Source organism: Saccopteryx leptura, chromosome 11 (assembly GCF_036850995.1).
Source record: "Saccopteryx leptura isolate mSacLep1 chromosome 11, mSacLep1_pri_phased_curated, whole genome shotgun sequence".
Classification (NCBI taxonomy): domain Eukaryota; kingdom Metazoa; phylum Chordata; class Mammalia; order Chiroptera; family Emballonuridae; genus Saccopteryx; species Saccopteryx leptura.
Genome location: NC_089513.1, coordinates 79,867,901 through 79,889,020, shown reverse-complemented (window position 1 = coordinate 79,889,020; position 21,120 = coordinate 79,867,901). Strand labels below are relative to the sequence as shown.

The following is a 21,120-nucleotide window of genomic DNA, read 5'->3' as shown; positions in this document are numbered from 1 at the left end:
AGGGGTCACTCACTCTGCTATAGCCCCCCAGTCAAGGCACATATGAGAAAGCAATCAATGAACAACTAAAGTGTTGCAATGAAGAATTGATGCTTCTCATCTCTCTCCCTTCTTGTCTGTCTGTCCCTCTCTCTCTCTCTCTCTCTCTGTCACAAAAAACAAAAACAAAAACAAAAGGACTGACAGCCATCATGCCAGCAATAACTATTTACTGAGATTTTACAATATTTCAGGATAGCTGGTGCTATAAGAGTCTGAAAAAAAAATGTCAACTTCTTTTCCAGGCCTGAGTCCCCATCAAAATTCACCTCGCTCCATCTCCTCCCCCATCTGCAGTTTCTCACCGTGGGCCAGTTCCCCGTCTTCTCTCTCAGTTGGCTTGGTTACCGTCTGGGCTGAGCCCTCTAGGCCAACGGCCCTGCACGTACCATGTCCCCCAGGACCGTGGCTCTGGTTACTCAACAAGTGTCAGTGGCTAGGATGTTCCCCGCTGTTCTGGTTTGCCTGCTGCTCTGGGCAGTCAGTGGGCAGAAACACCTGCAACTTTCTCTCATCCCCCCACCCGAGTTCCAGTGTGTCAAACACTCTAGGAGGACTCAGACCTCCTGACCTCTGGCACACCCTTCTGGTCACCCAAGGACTCCTGGAAACCAAAGCTCTGACGCCACTAAAGAGGGAATGGAGACATCAAAGCTCAGACTGACCGTCAGTGGGATTGTTAGTCTTGACATTCTTTTTTTTTTTTTTTTTTTTTCCCAGTGCAGATTTATTAAGAAACCACTCACAGCCCAGCATCGCTCTGGGTAGAGGGAAACAGCGGGAAGACAGCAGACCAGCATTCTGCCCTCGGGGTTTCATACGTCCATCTCTGTGCCGGTGAGGCCAAGGAAGGAGACCGCCCCCCCTCACTCATCGGGGGTCGGCAGGAACAAGGGGGAGTACGGGTACACCTGCAGATAGGGCCGCAGCACCTCCGAGAAGGAGGCCTTGGGGAAGGTGAAGATGTGGGAGCCCGCGGTCATGTTGTAGAAGGAAACCAGCCCCGCCTCGCAATCCAGGAAGACTCCCACCACCAGGGGCTGTTCTCGCAGGGCCAGCAGCGTCAGGGGCCCGGTCAGCGCCATGTAGCCGTCCTTCCTGCACAGCCGGAGGGCCCAGACGCCAGCCTGGGGCGTCGGCACGACGCGGGCGTCTCTCTGCACGCTCTCCACGCAGACTCCAACGTCCCACCCTGTCCCTTCTCCCACATCCACCTCGAAGTAGCGTCGCCCCGAGGTGAAGCCCTCGTGGCCCAGGACGCAGGGCGAGGCGGAGAATCTCCTGGGAGAGGCAGCCAGGTTGTCCTGGGCGCACCCCCGCGTCACCTGTCTCTTGTCCTCAGACAGAATCAGTTCACGGTGAGCTGTGTCTGGATCCAGGGTCACGGGAACTGAAAGGAAAGCGAAACAAAACGAAACAAAGATACGTTTTCCTGCTGCCAAGTGAGAAAGGAGGGGCAGGCCCCCTCTTCCCTGAGGAGGAAGAAACGAGAAGAACAGGAGGGAAAGGAGCCAGCAGGGGTAACCGAGTCAGCCAGGAATAAATGAACTCTATCCCACAGGCACAACACAAAGCAAGAACAGCAGGGTCTGTATGTGACTATGGCCAGTGATCTGACCCCATCGAAGCTTTCCCTCCTCCCCTCTCCTTGAGTCCTGGGACACCTCAAACAAAGAAATCCCATGCACACTGCTCAGATACTGTAAAAATGTATAACCTGTGAGAAAGTCAACTTCGGGGAGCCCGTGTTTTGGAGCTACAAATCCCACGTGCTCTGCCGGCTTTAATCAATCCTACTTCCTTCATCAAGTTTTCTGGGCGTTCTTGTCCTCCTTTGATTCCTGCCACACATGGAGCGTTGGCCGGGAACCAAGGAGGAAAGACACCTGCAATGGGTGGACCTCAGGCACCCCACTGGGGAGCCCCCGAGCCACCCTGCAGACGCACCTGCTGAGCGTACTCCGGGGATTTTCCCGTGTGGACGCCTCTGCAGGACAGAGGGGAGACCCCAGTCGCCAGTCCCCACAAGGACCGGACAGCGAAGAAACGAGGAAAAAGGAGGCGTCAGAGCCACGGTCAGGAAAACCGGGCAAGGGAAGCTCGCTAGGGTCCTGCCCCGCTGGGCAGAGGGAGGCTGGTCACCCTCTGGAGAGTCACTAGTTGTCCTCCACAGGTTAGGAGCAGTGACTGCACTGTCCACAGGGGTGGGGAGTGGTCCCCACAGGAGTGGTGACTCGTCACCCTCCACAGGTTGTGGGGAACGGGTCCCACGGGGTTAGGAGTGGTGACTCGTCGCCCTCCACTGGTGTGTGGGAGGTTGTGTGGAAGAGAGTGAGGAGTGAACGAGACGGACACCGGGAGAGGGTCCCAACTCCCCCACAGGGCCGGGTCGGACACCGGGAGAGGGTCCAAACTCCCCCCCACAGGGCCGAGACGGACACCAGGAGAGGGTCCCGCCCCCTCAGTCGGACGCCAGGAGAGGGTCCCAACTCCCCCCACAAGGCCGGGTTGGACACCGGGAGAGGGTCCTGACTCCCCCCACAGGGCCGAGACGGACACCGGGAGGGGGTCCCGACTCCCCCCCAGGGCGGAAGTGAGTGTTGGGTCGGAACCGCCGTTGGGCAGGGCGCCTCGTGGGGCTCAGAGGCAGCGTTGCGTGCTGACGGTTCACATCAGCCTGCCATAAGCCGAGGGCCCGCCATTCCCGCGAGGGGAGTGGCCGGTGATGGACGGAAGCGAGTGGCGTCCCCTCCCAGTTTCCCCTCCCGTTCCCCCATTCCTGCTTGTGGCGTGACTGCTGTCTGTCATCGGGGTGTGGGAGGTTCCCAGGGGAAACCCACTCCTTTAGCCACGATGGTCAAGAATTGTAAGAAAGGGTTCTCAGGGGATTAGGTGTTACTATGTCCCCAGGGACAGTAAGGACCTTGTGTGAATCAGGATGGCCCACTTCTGGGGCAGGGTGGCCGTCAGAAAGAAGCTTAGATACGTCCGTGGTACAGAAGGTGCAGCAGGTAGTCACCAGAGATCCAGGCCACCCCGACCATTTCCCTACATAAACACTTAGCTTAGAGGTCAGACTTCTACAGTGTTGGTAGCTAAGGGTGTTCCACCAGACCCAGCAAGCCCTGCGGCAGCCAGAGCCAGAAATTTTAACCCCGAGTAAACCAGCAGAAGCAGAAACCCTGGCTCCTCCACCTTACGTGCCGGCGAGGCTGTGCCCGTCCACACCTGACTCTCTGTCCACCCGACCAGGCGAGGCTGTACCCGTCCACACCTGACTCTCTGTCCACCCCAGACCGGCGAGGCTGTGCCCGTCCACACCTGACTCTCTGTCCACCCCAGACCGGCGAGGCTGTACCCGTCCACACCTGACTCTCTGTCCACCCCAGACCGGCGAGGCTGTACCCGTCCACACCTGACTCTCTGTCCACCCCAGACCGGCGAGGCTGTGCCCGTCCACACCTGACTCTCTGTCCACCCCAGACCGGCGAGGCTGTGCCCGTCCACACCTGACTCTCTGTCCACCCCAGACCGGCGAGGCTGTACCCGTCCACACCTGACTCTCTGTCCACCCCAGACCGGCGAGGCTGTGCCCGTCCACACCTGACTCTCTGTCCACCCCAGACCGGCGAGGCTGTGCCCGTCCACACCTGACTCTCTGTCCACCCCAGACCGGCGAGGCTGTGCCCGTCCACACCTGACTCTCTGTCCACCCCAGACCGGCGAGGCTGTGCCCGTCCACACCTGACTCTCTGTCCACCCCAGACCGGCGAGGCTGTTCCCGTCCACACCTGACTCTCTGTCCACCCCAGACCGGCGAGGCTGTGCCCGTCCACACCTGACTCTCTGTCCACCCCAGACCGGCGAGGCTGTACCCGTCCACACCTGACTCTCTGTCCACCCCAGACCGGCGAGGCTGTGCCCGTCCACACCTGACTCTCTGTCCACCCCAGAGACTGCCCTGACTCAGGCCCGTCATCACCAGATTTATGAGGTCCCAGCATAAACTCGCCCGGGCCCCAGCCCGAGCTCAAGCCCACGGTGACTCCCGCTGCATCGCCAGAATCCGGCCCAGGCTCCACTAGCTGGGAGATTACAACAGGTGCCTAAGCCCAGGCCTGTTCTAACTCGAACTGTCCCCAAGAGAGGAAGAGTAGAGGAGTTTTGCTGCCGTATCTGGGAAGCCTCCAAGCCAAAAACTAATTCAAAAATACCCTGGAGTCTGGGCTGAAGAAACCCCCTCCCTCGGGCTGGCAATAAATCAAGTGCCAGTGCAGATAAGAGTTAAAACCTGTCGGGCAGAAACAATACCCGATTCCCAGGGAGGCCTGGGAAGGAAGACGGGTGCACTTACAGAGGCTCGAGGAGCTGTGCCAGTCCCCCCAGAATAGTCCTTTGCCCTCGGTCAGAAAACCAGAGACCAATGATTCTTGGCCAGTATAGGATTTGAAGGTCATAAATAAGGCAACAGTGACCCTGCAGCAGACAGTACCAAATCCTCATGCACTCCTAAGCCTCCTCCCTGCTCAAGTCTCACGGTTCACTCGCTTGGGCTTGAAAGATGCCTTCTTGAGTGTAAGACGGGCTCCTGAAAGCCGGAAGTTGTTTGCCTTCCAACGGGAGGTCCCGGCTAAGGGGTAAAGGCACAGCACACCTGGACTAGGCTCCTGCAAGGGTTCAAGAACTCCCCCACCATCTTTGGGGAGGCCCTCACTCCAGACCTCCAGAAGTTTCCTGCACAGGACATAGGATGTGTCCTCCTTCAGTACGTGGATGACCTGTCGCTAGGTCACGAGACTCTCCAAGGATGTGCTCGAGGAACGGACAAGCGTCTACGTCATCTAGAGAAGAAGAAGGCCCAGGTCTGCCAAAGGCAAGTAAAATACTTGGGATTCATTCTCCAGCAGGGGGAGAGGAGGCCAGGGGTAGAACGGAAACAGGTGATTAGAACATCCCAGCCCCCACCATGAGGAGACAAGTTAGAGTTACTGGATACAGTAGTGTCGGTGGAGTAAGTTTGTAAATATGATATGTTTGCTCCCTTATTGTTTACATTGGGTGTGGGGGACAGGCTGTAAGCCGGCAAAGTCATTATAGCCTAAGGCTTAGTTTTAAGACTAAGCCTTTCCCACCCTTTTAATACTAAGATCTTTTCAACACTAAGCTTTTCCCCACACCCTTGACTGTTGCATGATGGGGAGTGGTGCACTCTTAGGAGGAATCCCATTTATGCCTCAGGTAAGTGGCTTTGTGTCAGAGACTTTCTTATTTGTATGTTGGCTTAAAGGTTTTGATTTATATACTACAAAATGGGGCAGACCAGGGGCTTGCTCTCTCTGGGTTCCTGAAATTAGCATTGCAGAGGAGAAGCAGCCAAGATGGCGGAGTGCTAAAGGAGAAGCCAGTTTGTGCAGAGTTTGTGCAGAGAGAAGGAGATGGGGAACAAAGGTGAATAAGGCTGGTGAGCTAGATACCTTTGATTCTAGGAAACTCGAATAAGTCAGTGGCTTTGGGAGCCCTGAATGGAAAGGGAAGTGTTTTCCCACTGTGTGTATTTCTTGCCCGCCGGGTGCAAGCTAGGATTAAAGCTAATGGCCCACCAGTTCTTGGCTCCGTTGTTTCATTACTGTCTGTCTGAATCAAATGCATACCTGCATGGGCCAGGCAGCTGTGATGGGGGCCGTGGCCATTGGCTTCACAAGTAGGATTCTGCTGTTTGTGGCTCCCCAACTTTGCAGTACTGGCCAAACCCCTCTATGAAGTCACAAAGGGGGAGGGAGAAAAAGAGGCCATGGACTGGGGGCCAGAACAGGACTATGCCTTTCAGACCCTTAAAAAGGAATTACGAGTTGCCCCAGTGCTAGAGCTTTCTAACCTCTGTGCTGTACGTCTCAGAGAGGAGCACAAAGACGGCAGTGGGTGTATTAACCCAGGATTTCAGGTCATGGCCTAGACGGGTAGCCTACCTCTCCAAGCAACCGGACGGGGCTGCACAGGGCTGGCCACCGTGCTTAAGAGCCCTAGCAGCCACGGCCATGCTGGTACAGGAGGCAGACAAACTAACTTGAGGACAAGACCCGCAGGTGCGGTGCCACATGCACTAGTGACTCTGAGGAATGTCACAGGACATCACTGGCTCACTAATGCCCGCCTCACCAAGTACCAGAGCTGATTATGTGAAAACCCAAGACTAGTAATAGAGGTGTGTACCACTCTAAATCCAGCAACACTGCTCCCAGTGAATGTGGGAAAGCCACAACACAGTTGCTTAGAAGTGCTTGAGGCGGTATACTCCAGCCTGTGAGAATCAACCCCTAAGAGACCCAGACTGGGAGCTGCGTCCAGATAAAAGCAGCTCGGTCAACTCGCCGGGGGAAAGGCAAGCAGGGTGTGTACCGGTTTCTGCTTTGCCTGTCTTACTCTGCAAGTCCACAGAGCCAGAAAGAGGGCTCTTGACAGCTCGGGCAAGGACCTCAAACATCCAGGAGAAATTCTCCAGCAGCTGGAAGCAGTCTAGAAGCCAGAACAGATAGCAGTAATCCACCGCCAAGGACACCAGAAGGCAGGAGATGCCGCGGCCTGCGCGACGAGTCTATTCCAGGGTCTCGAGCGGGAAGTGGTATGAAATTGAATGTAAGATAGACAGACAGAGATTGAAAGATATATACAGGATGGGTTCAGGAGGACACCGCAGCTCCTTGTCCACAGTCACTACTGTTCGAGCCACAAAAACATGGCCGCCCCCAGAAAGACATCTGTCTTTTTTTTTTTTTTTTTTTTTTTTTCATTTTTTTCCAAAGCTGGAAATGGGGAGGCAGTCAGACAGACTCCCGTATGCGCCCGACCGGGATCCACCCGGCATGCCCACCAGGGGGCGATGCTCTGCCCATCTGGGGCGTCGCTCTGTTGCAACCAGAGCCACTCTAGCGCCTGGGGCAGAGGCCAAGGAGTCATCCCCAGCGCCCAGGCCATCTTTGCTCCAATGGAGCCTTGGCTGTGGGAGGGGAAGAGAGAGACAGAGAGGAAGGAGAAGGGGAGAGGTGAAGAAGCAGATGGGCGCTTCTCCTGTGTGCCCTGGCCGGGAATCGAACCCAGGACTTCTGCACGCCAGGCCGATGCTCTACCACTGAGCCAACCGGCCAGGGCTCATCCGTCTTTATTTACTGGACAACGTGGGCCATTAACAAATCAATCACGTTTCCAAGGCAACACAAGAAAACCACCAGGTGCAGAAAAACCCCTACCATCTTAACTTTAAACAAAGAAGTAACTAGCTTCCACTCCTTCTGGGGAACAGGAGCGGGCAGAATGAGCAGGGAAGCACAGCCCTCTGTTAACTTAATCAGGCAGGTGAGGTGGGGGGTTGGGCCCAACACCTCTGTCCCCAACTGCAAAATATCCTGTTGGCTTATTTGGTCCCCAACAAGGATAGGTAGAAGCCTATCCCATCCAGACTGGAAAGGCCAGAGAAGTAACAAGGGCATTGCTCAGAAAGGTAGTTCCAAGGTTTAGCCTGACACTTCAGAGAGGCTCCAACAATGGCCCGGACTTTGTGGCTAAGGTAATACAAGGAACAGCTCAAGCGTTAGATATCACCCGGAAGCTTCACATGGCATGTAGACCTCAGAGCTCGGGGAAGGTGGCACGCATGAACAGGACTCTGAAGTTAGGGTTTAGCAAATTATGTCAGGAAACAGGTCTTAAATAGGTGCAAGCTTTGCCTCTAATATTGTTTAAGGTTCAGTGCAACCCCCTCCAAGAACACTGGGTATTCACCTTATAAGGTATTATACAATAGGCCTCCCCCAATATTATTACATAGCTTGCCAGGGACTCCCCAAGAATTAGGAGAAACAACAACTACATAGGCAATTAAGAGCTTCAGGCAAGGTGGCCGGTACCATATCCAAGTGGGTCCTAGACGGGGCTCTGATCAGTTTGTTTGCCCATGTCCATTCTTTTTCCCCAGGGAAATCAGGTGTGAGTTGAGGATTAGAATCCAGCTCCTCTCTGACCCATGTGGAAGGGACCCTACACTGTGATTCTGACCACTCCCACTGCTGCCAAGGTAGAAGGCCTATCTGCCTAGATTTACCACAGCCGGCTGAGGCCTGCGGCCCCAGCGAAGACACCTTCGTGGACAGCAAAGACTAACCCTGCTGACCCTTGTAAGTTGACCCTGAGAAGGACAACATGCCCTGCTCCAGCCACAAACCGGGAGCTGGCTGGTCCACATACAACCGAAACCTGAGGCACCTCGCTGTGGGGCTCCTTATAATTAGACTCCGGGGAGGGACAGGGAACTAGAACAGAGGACTGTGAACTGTGTATCCATGTCACCAAGGAAGGTCTCCACCACCTAGTTTTCTAGAGCTTCTGTGAGTGTGAGGGAACTCAGAAAGGAAACCCCAGCAGCCTTTTCAGGGGATAGTTCTCAGCCTTCAGTAGGTTTAAAACCCTAATAGGAGCAGTCTTACTACTCCTAGGAATTTGCTTAATAGGTCCGTGTTTGTTGCCACTATTAATAAACAACATAAAGAACACGATAGGGACCACAGTACAGCAACGAACAACGGCCCGTGTATACTTTACCCACCACTAGCAGGCCTCCCCCTTGGGATCAGATAAAGAATGAGAGACTCCAATATAAAAGAAATTCTGAACTCTCAAAGGGGGGAGTGTAGAAGTTAGGGGCAAGCCCCCTCTTCCTTGAGGATGAAGAAATGAAAAGAATACAAGAGAGCCTGACCAAGTGGTGGCGCAGTGGATAGAGCGTCGGACTGGGACGCGGAGGACCCAGGTTTGAGACCCCGAGGTCACCAGCTTGAGCGCAGGCTCATCCGGTTTGAGCAAAGCTCACCAGCTTGGACCCAAGGTCGCCAGCTCGAGCAAGGGGTTATTCGGTCTGCTGAAGGCCCACGGTCAAGGCACATATGAGAAAGCAATCAATGAACAACTAAGGAGCCACAACGAAGAATTGATGTTTCTCATCTCTCTCCCTTCTTATCTGTCTGTCCCTATCTGTCCCTCTCTCTGACTCTGTCTCTGTCACACACACACAAAAAAAGAATACAAGGGAAAGGAACCAGCTGGGGTAACCGAATCAGCCAGTGATAAGTGATCTATATCCCATAGTTACAATACAAAGCAAGGAGAGCAAGATCTGTATGTCACTATGGCCAGTGATCTGGAAACCCCTCCCCCGTTGCTGACCCCATCAAAACTCCTCTATCCCCTCTCCTTGAGTCCTGGGACACCTTAAACAAGGAAATCCCATGCCCACTGCTCAGATACTGTAAAGGTATATAACCTGTGAGAAAGTCAACTTCGGGAAGCCCGTGTTTTGGAGCTACACACCCCACGTGCTCCGCCAGCTTTAATCAATCCTACTTCCTTCTTCAAGTTGTCTGGGTGTTTTTGTGCTCCTGCGATTCCTGCAGTATAAGAACACAGCCTGGGCCTGAGTCTGAGCCCTGTTTGGACCAGGTGTGTGAGCAGAGGCCTCGGTTGTGTGAAACAGGAAGCAGAAATATCACGTGGCCCAGAGATCGGAGAGAGGACTGGACTAAGCTGATAAAGTGCGTCCCTGTGTGCTTGGTTGGTGCCCGAACGTAGCAGGAAAGCAATCTAACGGAGGATAGACACTCAGACAAGTGGGTAAGAGGAAAAAGAGAATTTATTTAAAAAAGCCAGCGGAGCACGTGGGGCTATAGCTCCATAGACACATGCTCCCCGAAATTAAATTTCTGACATCTTATATAGCCTTTACAGAACACAAGTTCATATACATAGATCTCGTGATTCCTTTGTCTAGAGGTACCTACGTCAATCACACGATTCCAGGATGGGAGGGGGTTAGAGGATGTCAGAGGATAAGCGTTTGTAAACCAACCATTAAGGAGAAAGAAAGGGGAGAGGAAAGAGCTACTCAAATCTCCCTTCCCCCTTCTGCATTCCTGGCTGTTTACCTTCTTCCTCCCAGGTGTGGGGAAGGGAGGGGGTTTGAGTCTCCTTCCTCCTTCCTCTCAGAACCTTCTAGTAGGAAAACCTCCCCATTTACAGTATAATAGTCCTGTCTGAGCTGGAATGCGATTGGCCGTCTTGAGCCGGTGTCAATCACACACAAGTATAAAAACCATATTTACAAAATCACTCTCAGCACTTGGTCTAAATCATAAAATGCCTTTTAAGCCTCTTAGTAAAATGGGGAGGGGAGGGTATCTTATCTCACGCACATACCTTGGTAACCCTTCAACAGCTTCTTCACGTCGAAGTAAACCTTAGGAACATTGCACACGGTGTGGACCTCCAAAGAGAGGGCCTCCGGCGTGTCCAGGTGCACAGCCTGACTCCTGGGATGAGCAGAGGCAGGGACGTCTTAGCAGTGCACCCCATCATCTCAGTGCCCCTCCTCCCTCCCGTCCACAGCAGTGAAGTGAACCCCATCATCTCAGTGCCCCCTCCTCCCTCCTGTCCACAGCAGTGAACCCCATCATCTCAGTGCCCCTCCTCCCTCCCGTCCACAGCAGTGAAGTGAACCCCATCATCTCAGTGCCCCTCCTCCCTCCCGTCCACAGCAGTGAAGTGAACCCCATCATCTCCGTGCCCCTCCTCCCTCCCGTCCACAGCAGTGAAGTGAACCCCATCATCTCGGTGCCCCCTCCTCCCTCCCGTCCACAGCAGTGAACCCCATCAGCTCGGTGCCCCCTCCTCCCTCCCGTCCACAGCAGTGAAGTGAACCCCATCAGCTCGGTGCCCCCTCCTCCCTCCCGTCCACAGCAGTGAACCCCATCAGCTCGGTGCCCCCTCCTCCCTCCCGTCCACAGCAGTGAACCCCATCAGCTCAGTGCCCCTCCTCCCTCCCGTCCACAGCAGTGAACCCCATCATCTCAGTGCCCCCTCCTCCCTCCCGTCTTAGCAGTGAACCCCATCAGCTCAGTGCCCCCTCCTCCCTCCCGTCCACAGCAGTGAACCCCATCATCTCAGTGCCCCTCCTCCCTCCCGTCTGCAGAGTGAACCCCATCATCTCAGTGCCCCCTCCTCCCTCCCGTCCACAGCAGTGAACCCCATCAGCTCAGTGCCCCCTCCTCCCTCCTGTCCACAGTGTGAACCCCATCATCTCAGTGCCCCCTCCTCCCTCCCGTCCACAGCAATGAATCCCATCAGCTCAGTGCCCCCTCCTCCCTCCCGTCCACAGCAGTGAACCCCATCAGCTCAGTGCCCCCTCCTCCCTCCCGTCCACAGCAGTGAACCCCATCAGCTCAGTGCCCCCTCCTCCCTCCCGTCCACAGCAGTGAACCCCATCAGCTCAGTGTCCCCTCCTCCCTCCCGTCTTAGCAGTGAACCCCATCATCTCAGTGCCCCCTCCTCCCTCCCGTCTTAGCAGTGAACCCCATCATCTCAGTGCCCCCTCCTCCCTCCCGTCCACAGCAGTGAACCCCATCAGCTCGGTGCCCCCTCCTCCCTCCCGTGCACAGCAGTGAACCCCATCATCTCAGTGCCCCCTCCTCCCTCCCGTCTTAGCAGTGAACCCCATCATCTCAGTGCCCCCTCCTCCCTCCCGTCCACAGCAGTGAACCCCATCATCTCAGTGCCCCCTCCTCCCTCCCGTCTTAGCAGTGAACCCCATCATCTCAGTGCCCCTCCTCCCTCCCGTCCACAGCAGTGAAGTGAACCCCATCATCTCAGTGCCCCTCCTCCCTCCCGTCCACAGCAGTGACCCCCATCAGCTCGGTGCCCCCTCCTCCCTCCCGTCCACAGCAGTGAACCCCATCATCTCAGTGCCCCTCCTCCCTCCCGTCCACAGCAGTGAAGTGAACCCCATCATCTCAGTGCCCCTCCTCCCTCCCGTCTGCACCAGTGAACCCCATCATCTCGGTGCCCCCTCCTCCCTCCCGTCTGCAGAGTGACCCCCATCAGCTCAGTGCCCCTCCTCCCTCCCGTCTTAGCAGTGAACCCCATCATCTCAGTGCCCCCTCCTCCCTCCCGTCTTAGCAGTGAACCCCATCAGCTCGGTGCCCCCTCCTCCCTCCCGTCCGCAGCAGTGACCCCATCAGCTCAGTGCCCCCTCCTCCCTCCCGTCCACAGCAGTGAACCCCATCATCTCAGTGCCCCTCCTCCCTCCCGTCCACAGCAGTGAACCCCATCATCTCAGTGCCCCTCCTCCCTCCCGTCCACAGCAGTGAAGTGAACCCCATCATCTCAGTGCCCCTCCTCCCTCCCGTCCACAGCAGTGAACCCCATCAGCTCGGTGCCCCCTCCTCCCTCCCGTCCACAGCAGTGAACCCCATCATCTCAGTGCCCCTCCTCCCTCCCGTCCACAGCAGTGACCCCCATCATCTCAGTGCCCCCTCCTCCCTCCCGTCTGCACCAGTGAACCCCATCATCTCAGTGCCCCCTCCTCCCTCCCGTCTTAGCAGTGAACCCCATCATCTCAGTGCCCCCTCCTCCCTCCCGTCTTAGCAGTGAACCCCATCATCTCAGTGCCCCTCCTCCCTCCCGTCCACAGCAGTGAACCCCATCATCTCAGTGCCCCTCCTCCCTCCTGTCTGCACCAGTGAAGTGAACCCCATCATCTCAGTGCCCCCTCCTCCCTCCCGTCCGCATGCCTTCAGCACTCACCTGCTCAAAGCGGCCTTCACGTCCTAGAGAAACGATGACAAGGGTGAGTGTGGGGACGTCAGTCTTCATGGGTGGCTCTCTGAGCAGTGCTCCCTCCCAGAAAGCACAGAGAGTGACCCCAGCCTTAGATACTGGTATGGACACCCAGTGGGTGGATTCCCACGCTGACCCATGGGGCAGTCAGCAAGGCAGGGTGTTTCTCATCCTCTGCGTCTGTCACCTTCCTTGCTGAGGGCTGTGGGGAGCCTGTGAGTGGCTTGGGGGGAAGGCTGGGCACTGCCCCCCTACCCGCCCTCCTGCGGGGGAGACTGGCCTTCATTGACCTAACTTCCCTCAGAATGAACCCTGTGAGAAAACACCTGTCACAAAAGCTCTTAGCGGGGGATGTGTGCATAGTCCCGGAGACTGGGCACAGAGGCGGTGGCTGCTGGTGCCACACGGAAGTGGAGCAGCCGTGTGACAGCGTCAGTCCAACAGTGGGACCCCTAGTTCTTCCAGTGGGGACTGGGATGAGCAGCTGCAGCCGCGGGAAGGCTGTGCTCCAGCTCTGGACCAATCAGACACAGCGTGTCACTCACGCTGGAGGCCCTGACTGGTCGCTTGCCAGTGACCTAGACGAGCTTTCCAAGGGGACTGTCTGACAGTCAGGGCTCTGGGCACACAGGACAGAGGCAAATGGAAGCAGAAGATATCCCATGAGTCTGTTCAGCCCACGAACCCACCATGTCTACCCAGCACGGCGATATTTTTCGGATGCCCATGAAGGTGCCCTGCAGACCAGTGGAGGCCACCTTGCAGAGATCCATCTGTATCTAAAAGATCTAAAAGCAATGTGACTTTAAACTCCCCACACTGGCCCTGGCTGGTTGGCTCAGTGGTAGAGCATCCAACCAGCATGTGGATGTCCTGGGTTCAATACCAGGTCAGGCACATAGGAGAAGTGACCATCTGCTTTCCCCTCTCCCCTTCCCCCATATCTATCTATCTCTCTCTCTCTCTCTCTCTCTCTCTCCCCCCCCTCTCTCTCCCTCTCTCTCTCTCTCTCTCTCTCTTCCCTTCTCGCAGCCATGGCTCAATTGGTTTGAACACATTGGTCCCGGGGGGCTGAGGACGGCTCCAGGGAGCCTCTACCTCAGGTGCTAAAAATAGCTCAGTTGCGAGCACGGCCCCAGATGGGCAGAGCATTGGCCCCAGATGGAGGTTGCTGGGTGGATCCCGGTCAGGGCACATGGAAGAGTCTGTCTATCTCCCCTATTCTCACTTGGAAAAGAGTTTTTTAATAAAAAGCCCCACACTAACGTGCCACCCTGAGCGAGGCAGGCGGTCCTCACCCATTCCCCTGCTGCCACAGCCCCGCAGCTCAGGGACACAGCGCCTTCCCACCTTCCGCGCGCACAGCCTCACCTGCAGCAGCTTCTGGGCAGAGCCCCGACACCTCTCCTCCAGCTCCAGGATGTGGCTCTCCAGCTCTTGGCTCTTCTGCCCCAGTCTGGCCTCGCTGTCCCTCAGTCTCCTCAGGGTCTGCTCTCGTTCGTCCTCCAGTCTCCACAGGTAAGACTTCTCTTCCTCCTGCAGGAAGCTCTGCAGATTCTTGAAGTCCGACCGGATTTTCTGCCTCTTCATCTTGATCTTCTCCTAGAGTCAAGAAAAGATGCTCAAGGACTGGAAATAACCCAACAGCCCATCCACGGCTGAATCGAGGAACAAAGATGTGGTTTATAGACACAGTGGAATATACTGTGTCTATTATTCAGCCTCAAAGAGCAATGACATCCTGACACAGGCTACAGCATGGAGAAACCACGAAGACCTGATGTGAAGCTAAACGAGACGGTTACAGAAGGACAAATATAGGACTCCACTAGAGCAGTCCAATTCATAGACTCAGAAAGCAGAGCGGCGTTCACCGAGGCTAAAGGAAGGGGCAATGGGGAGCTAGTGCTGGCTGGGTCCTGAATTTCACTTTTGCACGCTGGTAAGTTCTTGAGGTGGACAGCGGTGATGGTTGTACCTCAATACAGAAGTACCCAATGCCACTGAACTGCATATTTAAAAATGGTAAAGTTTACGTCATTCATACTTTGAATGCCCAGGCACAGGCTAAAGAAAGTTTGCTCAACTGCCATGGCGTTATTTGCCCATGAGCCATGGAGCTGGAGGGATGTCTCCAGCTCTCTGCTGCAGAATCTTGCCTGGGAGGCACTGACTGTCACAGAGCCTCTGTCACCTGACTGATGATATTCCTTATTCTTCAGCCAAGACGCAGGATGGGAGTGCTAGATAATTTAATCACAGGGTGAGGGCCAAGGTCAAACAGTCTCAGTGACAACAGCGATTTTCAACTCTTTTTCATCCCGTGACACACATGAACTAATCACTAAAACATAGCACACGTTTTGCCAATCTGACGAAAATAAAGAGGTGTAATTTTGATTGATTTACCAAAAAAAATATATATATATATTAACCCCTGAGAAAGGCAAAAGGGCTCGGGTCCTACAGGGTTTGACGACAAGCTGGTGTCTGACATAAACGTGACCGTAAAGGCCACAAGGCTGGGCAGCCACGGAAGCGGTCAGAGACCCACGGTCTGCAGTCACAAAGGTACAGGCTCCTGTGGCAGAAACGGTCCTCTGTGCTAAGCAGACAGGTTTCCCTGATCAGACTCCTGAGTCTGAGTAACAGGAATTTCAGCCGGGAGGGCTGCTGTCTTCTGAAAGCAGCACCCTGCGCTGTGGGAAACCTGTCAAGGCAATGAGGCCTCCTCCAGACCCGGAAGGTACTTGGAGGCCTTGAAAAATCTGACACCCAGTAAGGGATGGCTCTTGGTCAACAGGCACACGGATCGTGTTCTCCTGACGGGCGTCGGAATCCTGGCCGATGACTCCTGCAAGGCTGACGAGACAGGAGATGAGTTCTCTTGGATGTAGATGATGACTAAGAGCATAAAAACAAAGAACGGCTTCTTCTCGAGGCTTCACCTCTTTGGTCCGGCTTAGTGAGACCACCGCCGTGCTTTGCCCGATCGTCCCCTATGCCTAAGTTCTAGGACAGAGAACAGCTGGAGATCAATGAACCCACGTTCTTACTTACGTTCCACTCGGCTATCTGGTTCGCCGTGAACGCTCTCTGGTTCAGGCATTCCTCTTCCAGTTGCCTCAGTTTTGTCACAGCTTCCTGGAGCTTTTCCTGGAGGAAAAATGGGGTGAATCAAGTCAATTCGATTCAGCAGCTCTTCATTGGGCCCCTGGGGTTGGGAAGACCCCCCCCCCCGGCCCCTAAGACTATGAGAATGAAAGGGAGTGTGTATCGAGTCCTTAGTCTGCCGAGAAGCACGCATGCTGAGGGCTGTCTGCACAATAACACATTTGATCCCGTTGACAACCCCGAGCAGGTGGTGGGGTTTTTAACATCATTTCTGTGCTGTAGAAACGTCCTTCTGCTAGTGGTCATCAAGCTATATGAGCCCAACTTCCCCTGCTGACCCAGAGCTGCTCTGTCCTCAGCTCTGTCCACCACAAGTCTTCCCGGGGGAGCACGGCCCACAAAGTAAGGTAACAGTCATGGAAAAGAAGGTTCTATGAAATAAGGTGCTGGGTCAGGAAGGAAAGCCCAGGATCTCTCTGGAAGTCCCTGGAAACAGCGGACAGAAAAGGGGGACACTGTCGTCTTCTGAGGAATGGTACCGTGACGCCGGTTTTAAACGATTTAGTATCACATCAAGCCCTTAGGTTATTTTCTAAAATAGTTTCTCACCTTTTCATAGACAGCCATTTTAAGCTAGCCGTGGTCAGCACAAGAGTCAGCCCTGTGCTCAGTGAAACCAACTCTCGGTCAAGGGCTCTGTGACCCTTGTTAGCCAAGGTCGGGGACACCTTTGCTATGTGCTGAGAGCAGAGCTTTACATATAGTCATGTCCTTAAAGCTTGTCACAGCTCCTGGGCATGGGTGTTGGGGAGAGAGGGGGCTGCTCTTCACCCCAGTTACAGATGGGGAGACTAAGGCATGAGATATTAAGTCACTTGCTCAGTTTCCCATCTAAGAAGTGGCAGAACCACACAGTACGACTCCTGAATCCCATGACCATTACCCTGCGCGGCCCTCATTCCTGCGACTTAGTGGGGAAAGGAATTCTAGGGGAACATCCCTGTTACAGTCATTTCCTGCCCTACGGGGGCTTCGGGAAGAGCTGCTGAGAGCTGAGGGGAGTTCGTGTGGACACATCCCGATGGAGGACCCAGAGCTTTCCTGATACAAGACCACCTTCTGCCCTGGCCGGTTGGCTCAGCGGTAGAGCATCGGCCTGGCGTGTGGGGGACCCGGGTTCGATTCCCGGCCAGGGCACATAGGAGAAGCGCCCATTTGCTTCTCCACCCCCCCCCTCCTTCCTCTCTGTCTCTCTCTTCCCCTCCCGCAGCCAAGGCTCCATTGGAGCAAAGATGGCCCGGGCGCTGGGGATGGCTCCTTGGCCTCTGCCCCAGGCGCTAGAGTGGCTCTGGTCGCGGCAGAGCGACGCCCCGGAGGGGCAGAGCATCGCCCCCTGGTGGGCAGAGCGTAGCCCCTGGTGGGCGTGCTGGGTGGATCCCGGTCGGGCGCATGTGGGAGTCTGTCTGGCTGTCTCTCCCCATTTCCAGCTTCAGAAAAAAAAAACAAAAAAAAACAAGACCACCTTCCGCCTTGTGTGGGAGGGAACACGGGACCCGAGTGGGGACACTGTCCTGGGACCCCAGGTGGGCAGAGGAGGAGTCAAGCACAGCGCAGGACCACGCCTCAGCCTCCGGCAAAGTCAGCATCCTGGACGTGCTCTTTGGGCGAGGAACTTATGAGCCGTGAGAACCTGTCCGTCCGCCTCCTCCTTCCCGACCAACCACTTCCAAATCCTTCAACTGCCTCACAGCAACAGCGAGAGTGGGACGAGGGCCGGACCATCCGCTGAGGGTCAGGATGGACGGTCAGGACTTCGATTTGGGGAGGACCCGCCCTCAGCCGCTTTTCAGAAGCACAGCGTGAGGGGGGCTCTGTCTCAGGCTCACAGCCGTGGCGTGGCCGGAGGATCGGGAGGCCTCGGGGAGCCCCTGACCGCGCTGACCACGGGCACTCACCTTGTAGCCCTGGCGCACCTCGTCCAGGAGCGCGGTGACGTGCCCCTTGTGCCGCGGCGTCCGCTCACAGCGCCAGCAGATGAGCCGGCCCTCCTCTTCGCAGAACAGGTGCAGCTGCTCTCCGTGCTCCTCGCAGGACATTTCATGGTCCATCTCCCTGATGGCTTCGATGAGGCCGCCCAGCTGCTTGTTGGGCCGGAGGCTGGCTCTCTGGAACGGAGCCCGGCACTGGGGACAGTAGAACTCCCGCAGCGGCACGATGCCCAGCAGGTTGTCAAGAAAGCTCAGTATGCACGCCTGGCAGTAGCTGTGCCCACAGCTGATGCTCATGGGCTCTGTCATCAGGTTCAGGCAGATGGAGCAGGTGGCCTCCTCCCTCATCTTCTTGCTGGTTGTGGCCGAGGCCATGGCTCTTCCTGAAAAGCTCCCGCCCGGGATCTAGAGGCAGAACTTTCCCACCGCGATGGAAAGACAGCTCACCTGAGCCGCTGTGTGGTCTTCTCTCTAGAGGGAAGAAACAGATTGGAATGCCGATGATGCAAAATAATATATATATATATGATATATATCCGCGCGGTGGAATGTGTCAGTGGCCATCACGTGTGGCCACTTAACTCCGTTAAAATAAAATAAGAACTTAAAATTCCGTGTCTCCCTGCCGCTGGTCACGATCTCAATTGCTGAGCATCCCACCAGGTGGCTGGGCGGCAGCCCCGACCTGGGACAGCCCATCCCTAGGACGGTTTCGTGGGACGAAGCGCTGAGAGAGCCAGAGAGCAAGGCAGGGCTCCCCGCACAAACGCCGCCGCGGGAGAGAGGAACCCGGCAGCGAGGGTGTTCGAAACTCCTTCCTACTCCAGGGAGCACAAGGAGCTACTTTTCATGTAGAAGTGTTTCTTTGCCACTCTTAGGTAACTGGGTGGTTTGTGAAGGACTCCATGAAGAGAGACACAGTCGACTGGACGGGAACCAGCCCCCCCCCCACGCACCACCTTACCCCCCACCACACACACACACACACACACACACACACACACACCCATCTCTCCACTCCACTCCCACCCCCCACGCACCACCCTTACCCCCCCCCCACACACACACACACCCATCTCTCCACTCCACTCCCACCCCCCACGCACCACCCTTACCCCCCACCACACACACACACACACACACACACACACACACACACACCCATCTCTCCACTCCACTCCCACCCTACAGAGAACAGAAGCACCAGGTGAATGGTCTCAGTGCAGACCCAACCAGGGTGCTGTGCGAGTAAGCAAGTTCACCAGGAACACCGGTTTTTCCTCCTGAGGTCCTCCCTGACCTGAGAGGAAGGACAGACAGAAAAAAGAGGTCTGGGCAGAGAAGGGGCTGGTCCTGCAGGACGAGGCAGGTGACCTTTCTTCTCCAGCCCAGGACTGTGGCCCAGGAGAAGTTCAAGTTGATGGGAACGGGGAGGGGAGGGGAGGGGAGGGGAGGGGAGGGGAGACGAGGGGAGGGGAGGGGAGGGGAGGGGAGGGGAGGGGAGAGAGGAAGGGAGGGGAGGGGAGAGAGGAGGGGAGGGGAGGGGAGAGAGGAGGGGAGGGGAGGGGAGGGGAGGGGAGGGGAGGGGAGGGGAGGGGAGGGGAGGGGAGGGGAGGGGAGGGGAGGGGAGGGGAGGGGAGGGGAGGATGGGGGAGGTAAGACCACCTAATGTTAAGGTGACCAGACCAATGGTTGTCCTTTAGGGAGCACAGCCCTTCTTTTGTAAGTTCCGTCCTCCCTTGAAAAGTGCCCTCCTACATGTCCTCCTTTTTGATATTGGAAGACTCCTCTGTCAATGTCCGTCTTCGAGTAGATCCATTGCATGGGATGTGACGTATTTGTATCTAAATGAGTACTTTGTTCTGACCATGATTATTAAAAATTAATAGGCATGTAAGCATAATGACAATAGAAAATACTACACTTCTCTTTATTATGCACTGATCATATTCTACTGTATTATTGTTGCCATGAATAAAATGGTTTTTTTTATTGATATTACTTCCTTCCAATTATTTTTGTCCTCCTTTTCATGGTAAGAAAGTTGGTCACCTTCCTAATGTCCACCCGTGAGGGCCCAACAACTGGACCGCGAAGGAGGGGGACTTTGGGCCACAGCTGCGGCTGCTCAGAGACAGGAAGCTGTTTACAGAGCAACCTTCCTTTGAACTAACTAACCGGGCTTTAAGTAAAAGCAGGAATTCGCTCGAGTGGCCGTAGGCTACCGTATTTTCCCATGTACAAGACCCTCCACGTTTGTTTGTTTGTTTTCGAAAAATGTAGGGTCTAAAAAACTGGTTGCGTCTTATACAGTGACAGTAGATTTTTTTAAACTTGCCTTTCCCGCTTGCTGTCTTTTTTTGTTGTTTTTTTCCAAAGGTCGGGCCCCAACACGGTGGCGCGTCTTCTACATGGGGGAATACGGTACTTCCAGCCCCTGGGAGTCCCCGAGAGGATTTTTTTCGGAAGCATTTCCTTCCTGGGCAGGAGATACTTCTCCCCCCACGCCACCCCAGCGACGCCAGGCTGGCTCCCCAGTGGCTGGGGCTCCGTGCGCCCCCAACCCCTCCACCACCCCCACCACCAAACGACCTGTCCTTTCGGAAGTCTCGGGGGCGGAGGGTGCTGTCCCCGGGACTTGGGAGGCTGCTGGAGCCCAGAGTTTGGAGAAAGTGAAAGCGGCCGGGGGAACGGCTGCAGGCCCCAAGTCTCCCCGGCGCCCCGTTATCAGAAGCATGAACCTCCCCCTCCCTGACACCCAAGCGTCGCGTCCCCCGCCCCCCAAGGGGAGACCCGGGCCTGGACCCCCGCTCCCCCCACCTGGACCACTGCAGACGGGGGTTCCTTCCGCGGCCGGGCCGGTCGGAGCGGTCCGGTTCGGAGGCCGGGGAGGAGTTCGCGCAGAAAGGAAACCGCGCGGCGCGGCGGGGCGGGGCGTCTGCAGGGAAAGAGCCCTTGTCCCCCCCCCACATACCCCCATCTCCAGCCCGGCCGGTCCGGAAGGGGAGGGGAGCCCCGGGGAGGACGTCCTTCCTTACAGCCAGGAAAACAAGGGGGGCGGGGGGCAGAGGAACAGCCCGGGAATAAACTAGGCTGTGGCCCCGGCACAGAGCGTCTGAAGTCCGGGAGCGGCCCAGCTTCCCGGGGCCCTAGACTTGAGATCTCTCTGCTTTTCCACCAACCAACCCCCCTTGGGATCATGCGCCAGCCTTCTGGGCAGATGTTGTTGTTACTATTATTACTATTATTATTATTATCTGTTGTTGCTCTGTTGAGGTTGCTTGTTTCCTAACCGTTCTGCAGGGGGTTAGCTGGGTCTCCTTTT

At 55.8% G+C, this 21,120-nt stretch overlaps 1 protein-coding gene across 1 annotated transcript; it reads right to left on the bottom strand.

The window, feature by feature from the left end:
- Positions 1-728: 728 nt before the first annotated feature.
- Positions 729-20,732, bottom strand: TRIM38 (tripartite motif containing 38). Its single transcript, XM_066353083.1, has 7 exons — positions 20,616-20,732; positions 17,763-18,266; positions 15,754-15,849; positions 14,065-14,295; positions 12,661-12,683; positions 10,279-10,391; positions 729-1,429 (listed from the first exon to the last, which is right to left on the bottom strand). Exons 2-7 carry the CDS (start codon positions 18,168-18,170, stop codon positions 906-908), a joined length of 1,395 nt encoding a protein of 464 aa, XP_066209180.1. The 5' UTR covers positions 18,171-18,266; positions 20,616-20,732; the 3' UTR covers positions 729-905.
- Between the last annotated feature and the right edge of the window lie 388 nt (positions 20,733-21,120).

Coding starts and splice junctions, on each gene's coding strand:
- TRIM38 (XM_066353083.1), bottom strand. CDS start 18,170: ATGGCCTCGGCCACAACCAGCAAGAAGATGAGGGAGGAGGCCACCTGC. Junction 12,684..14,064: donor CTGCCCAGAAGCTGCTGCAG/GTGAGGCTGTGC, acceptor TCGTTTCTCTAG/GACGTGAAGGCCGCTTTGAG. Junction 10,392..12,660: donor GTGAAGGCCGCTTTGAGCAG/GTGAGTGCTGAA, acceptor TGCTCATCCCAG/GAGTCAGGCTGTGCACCTGG.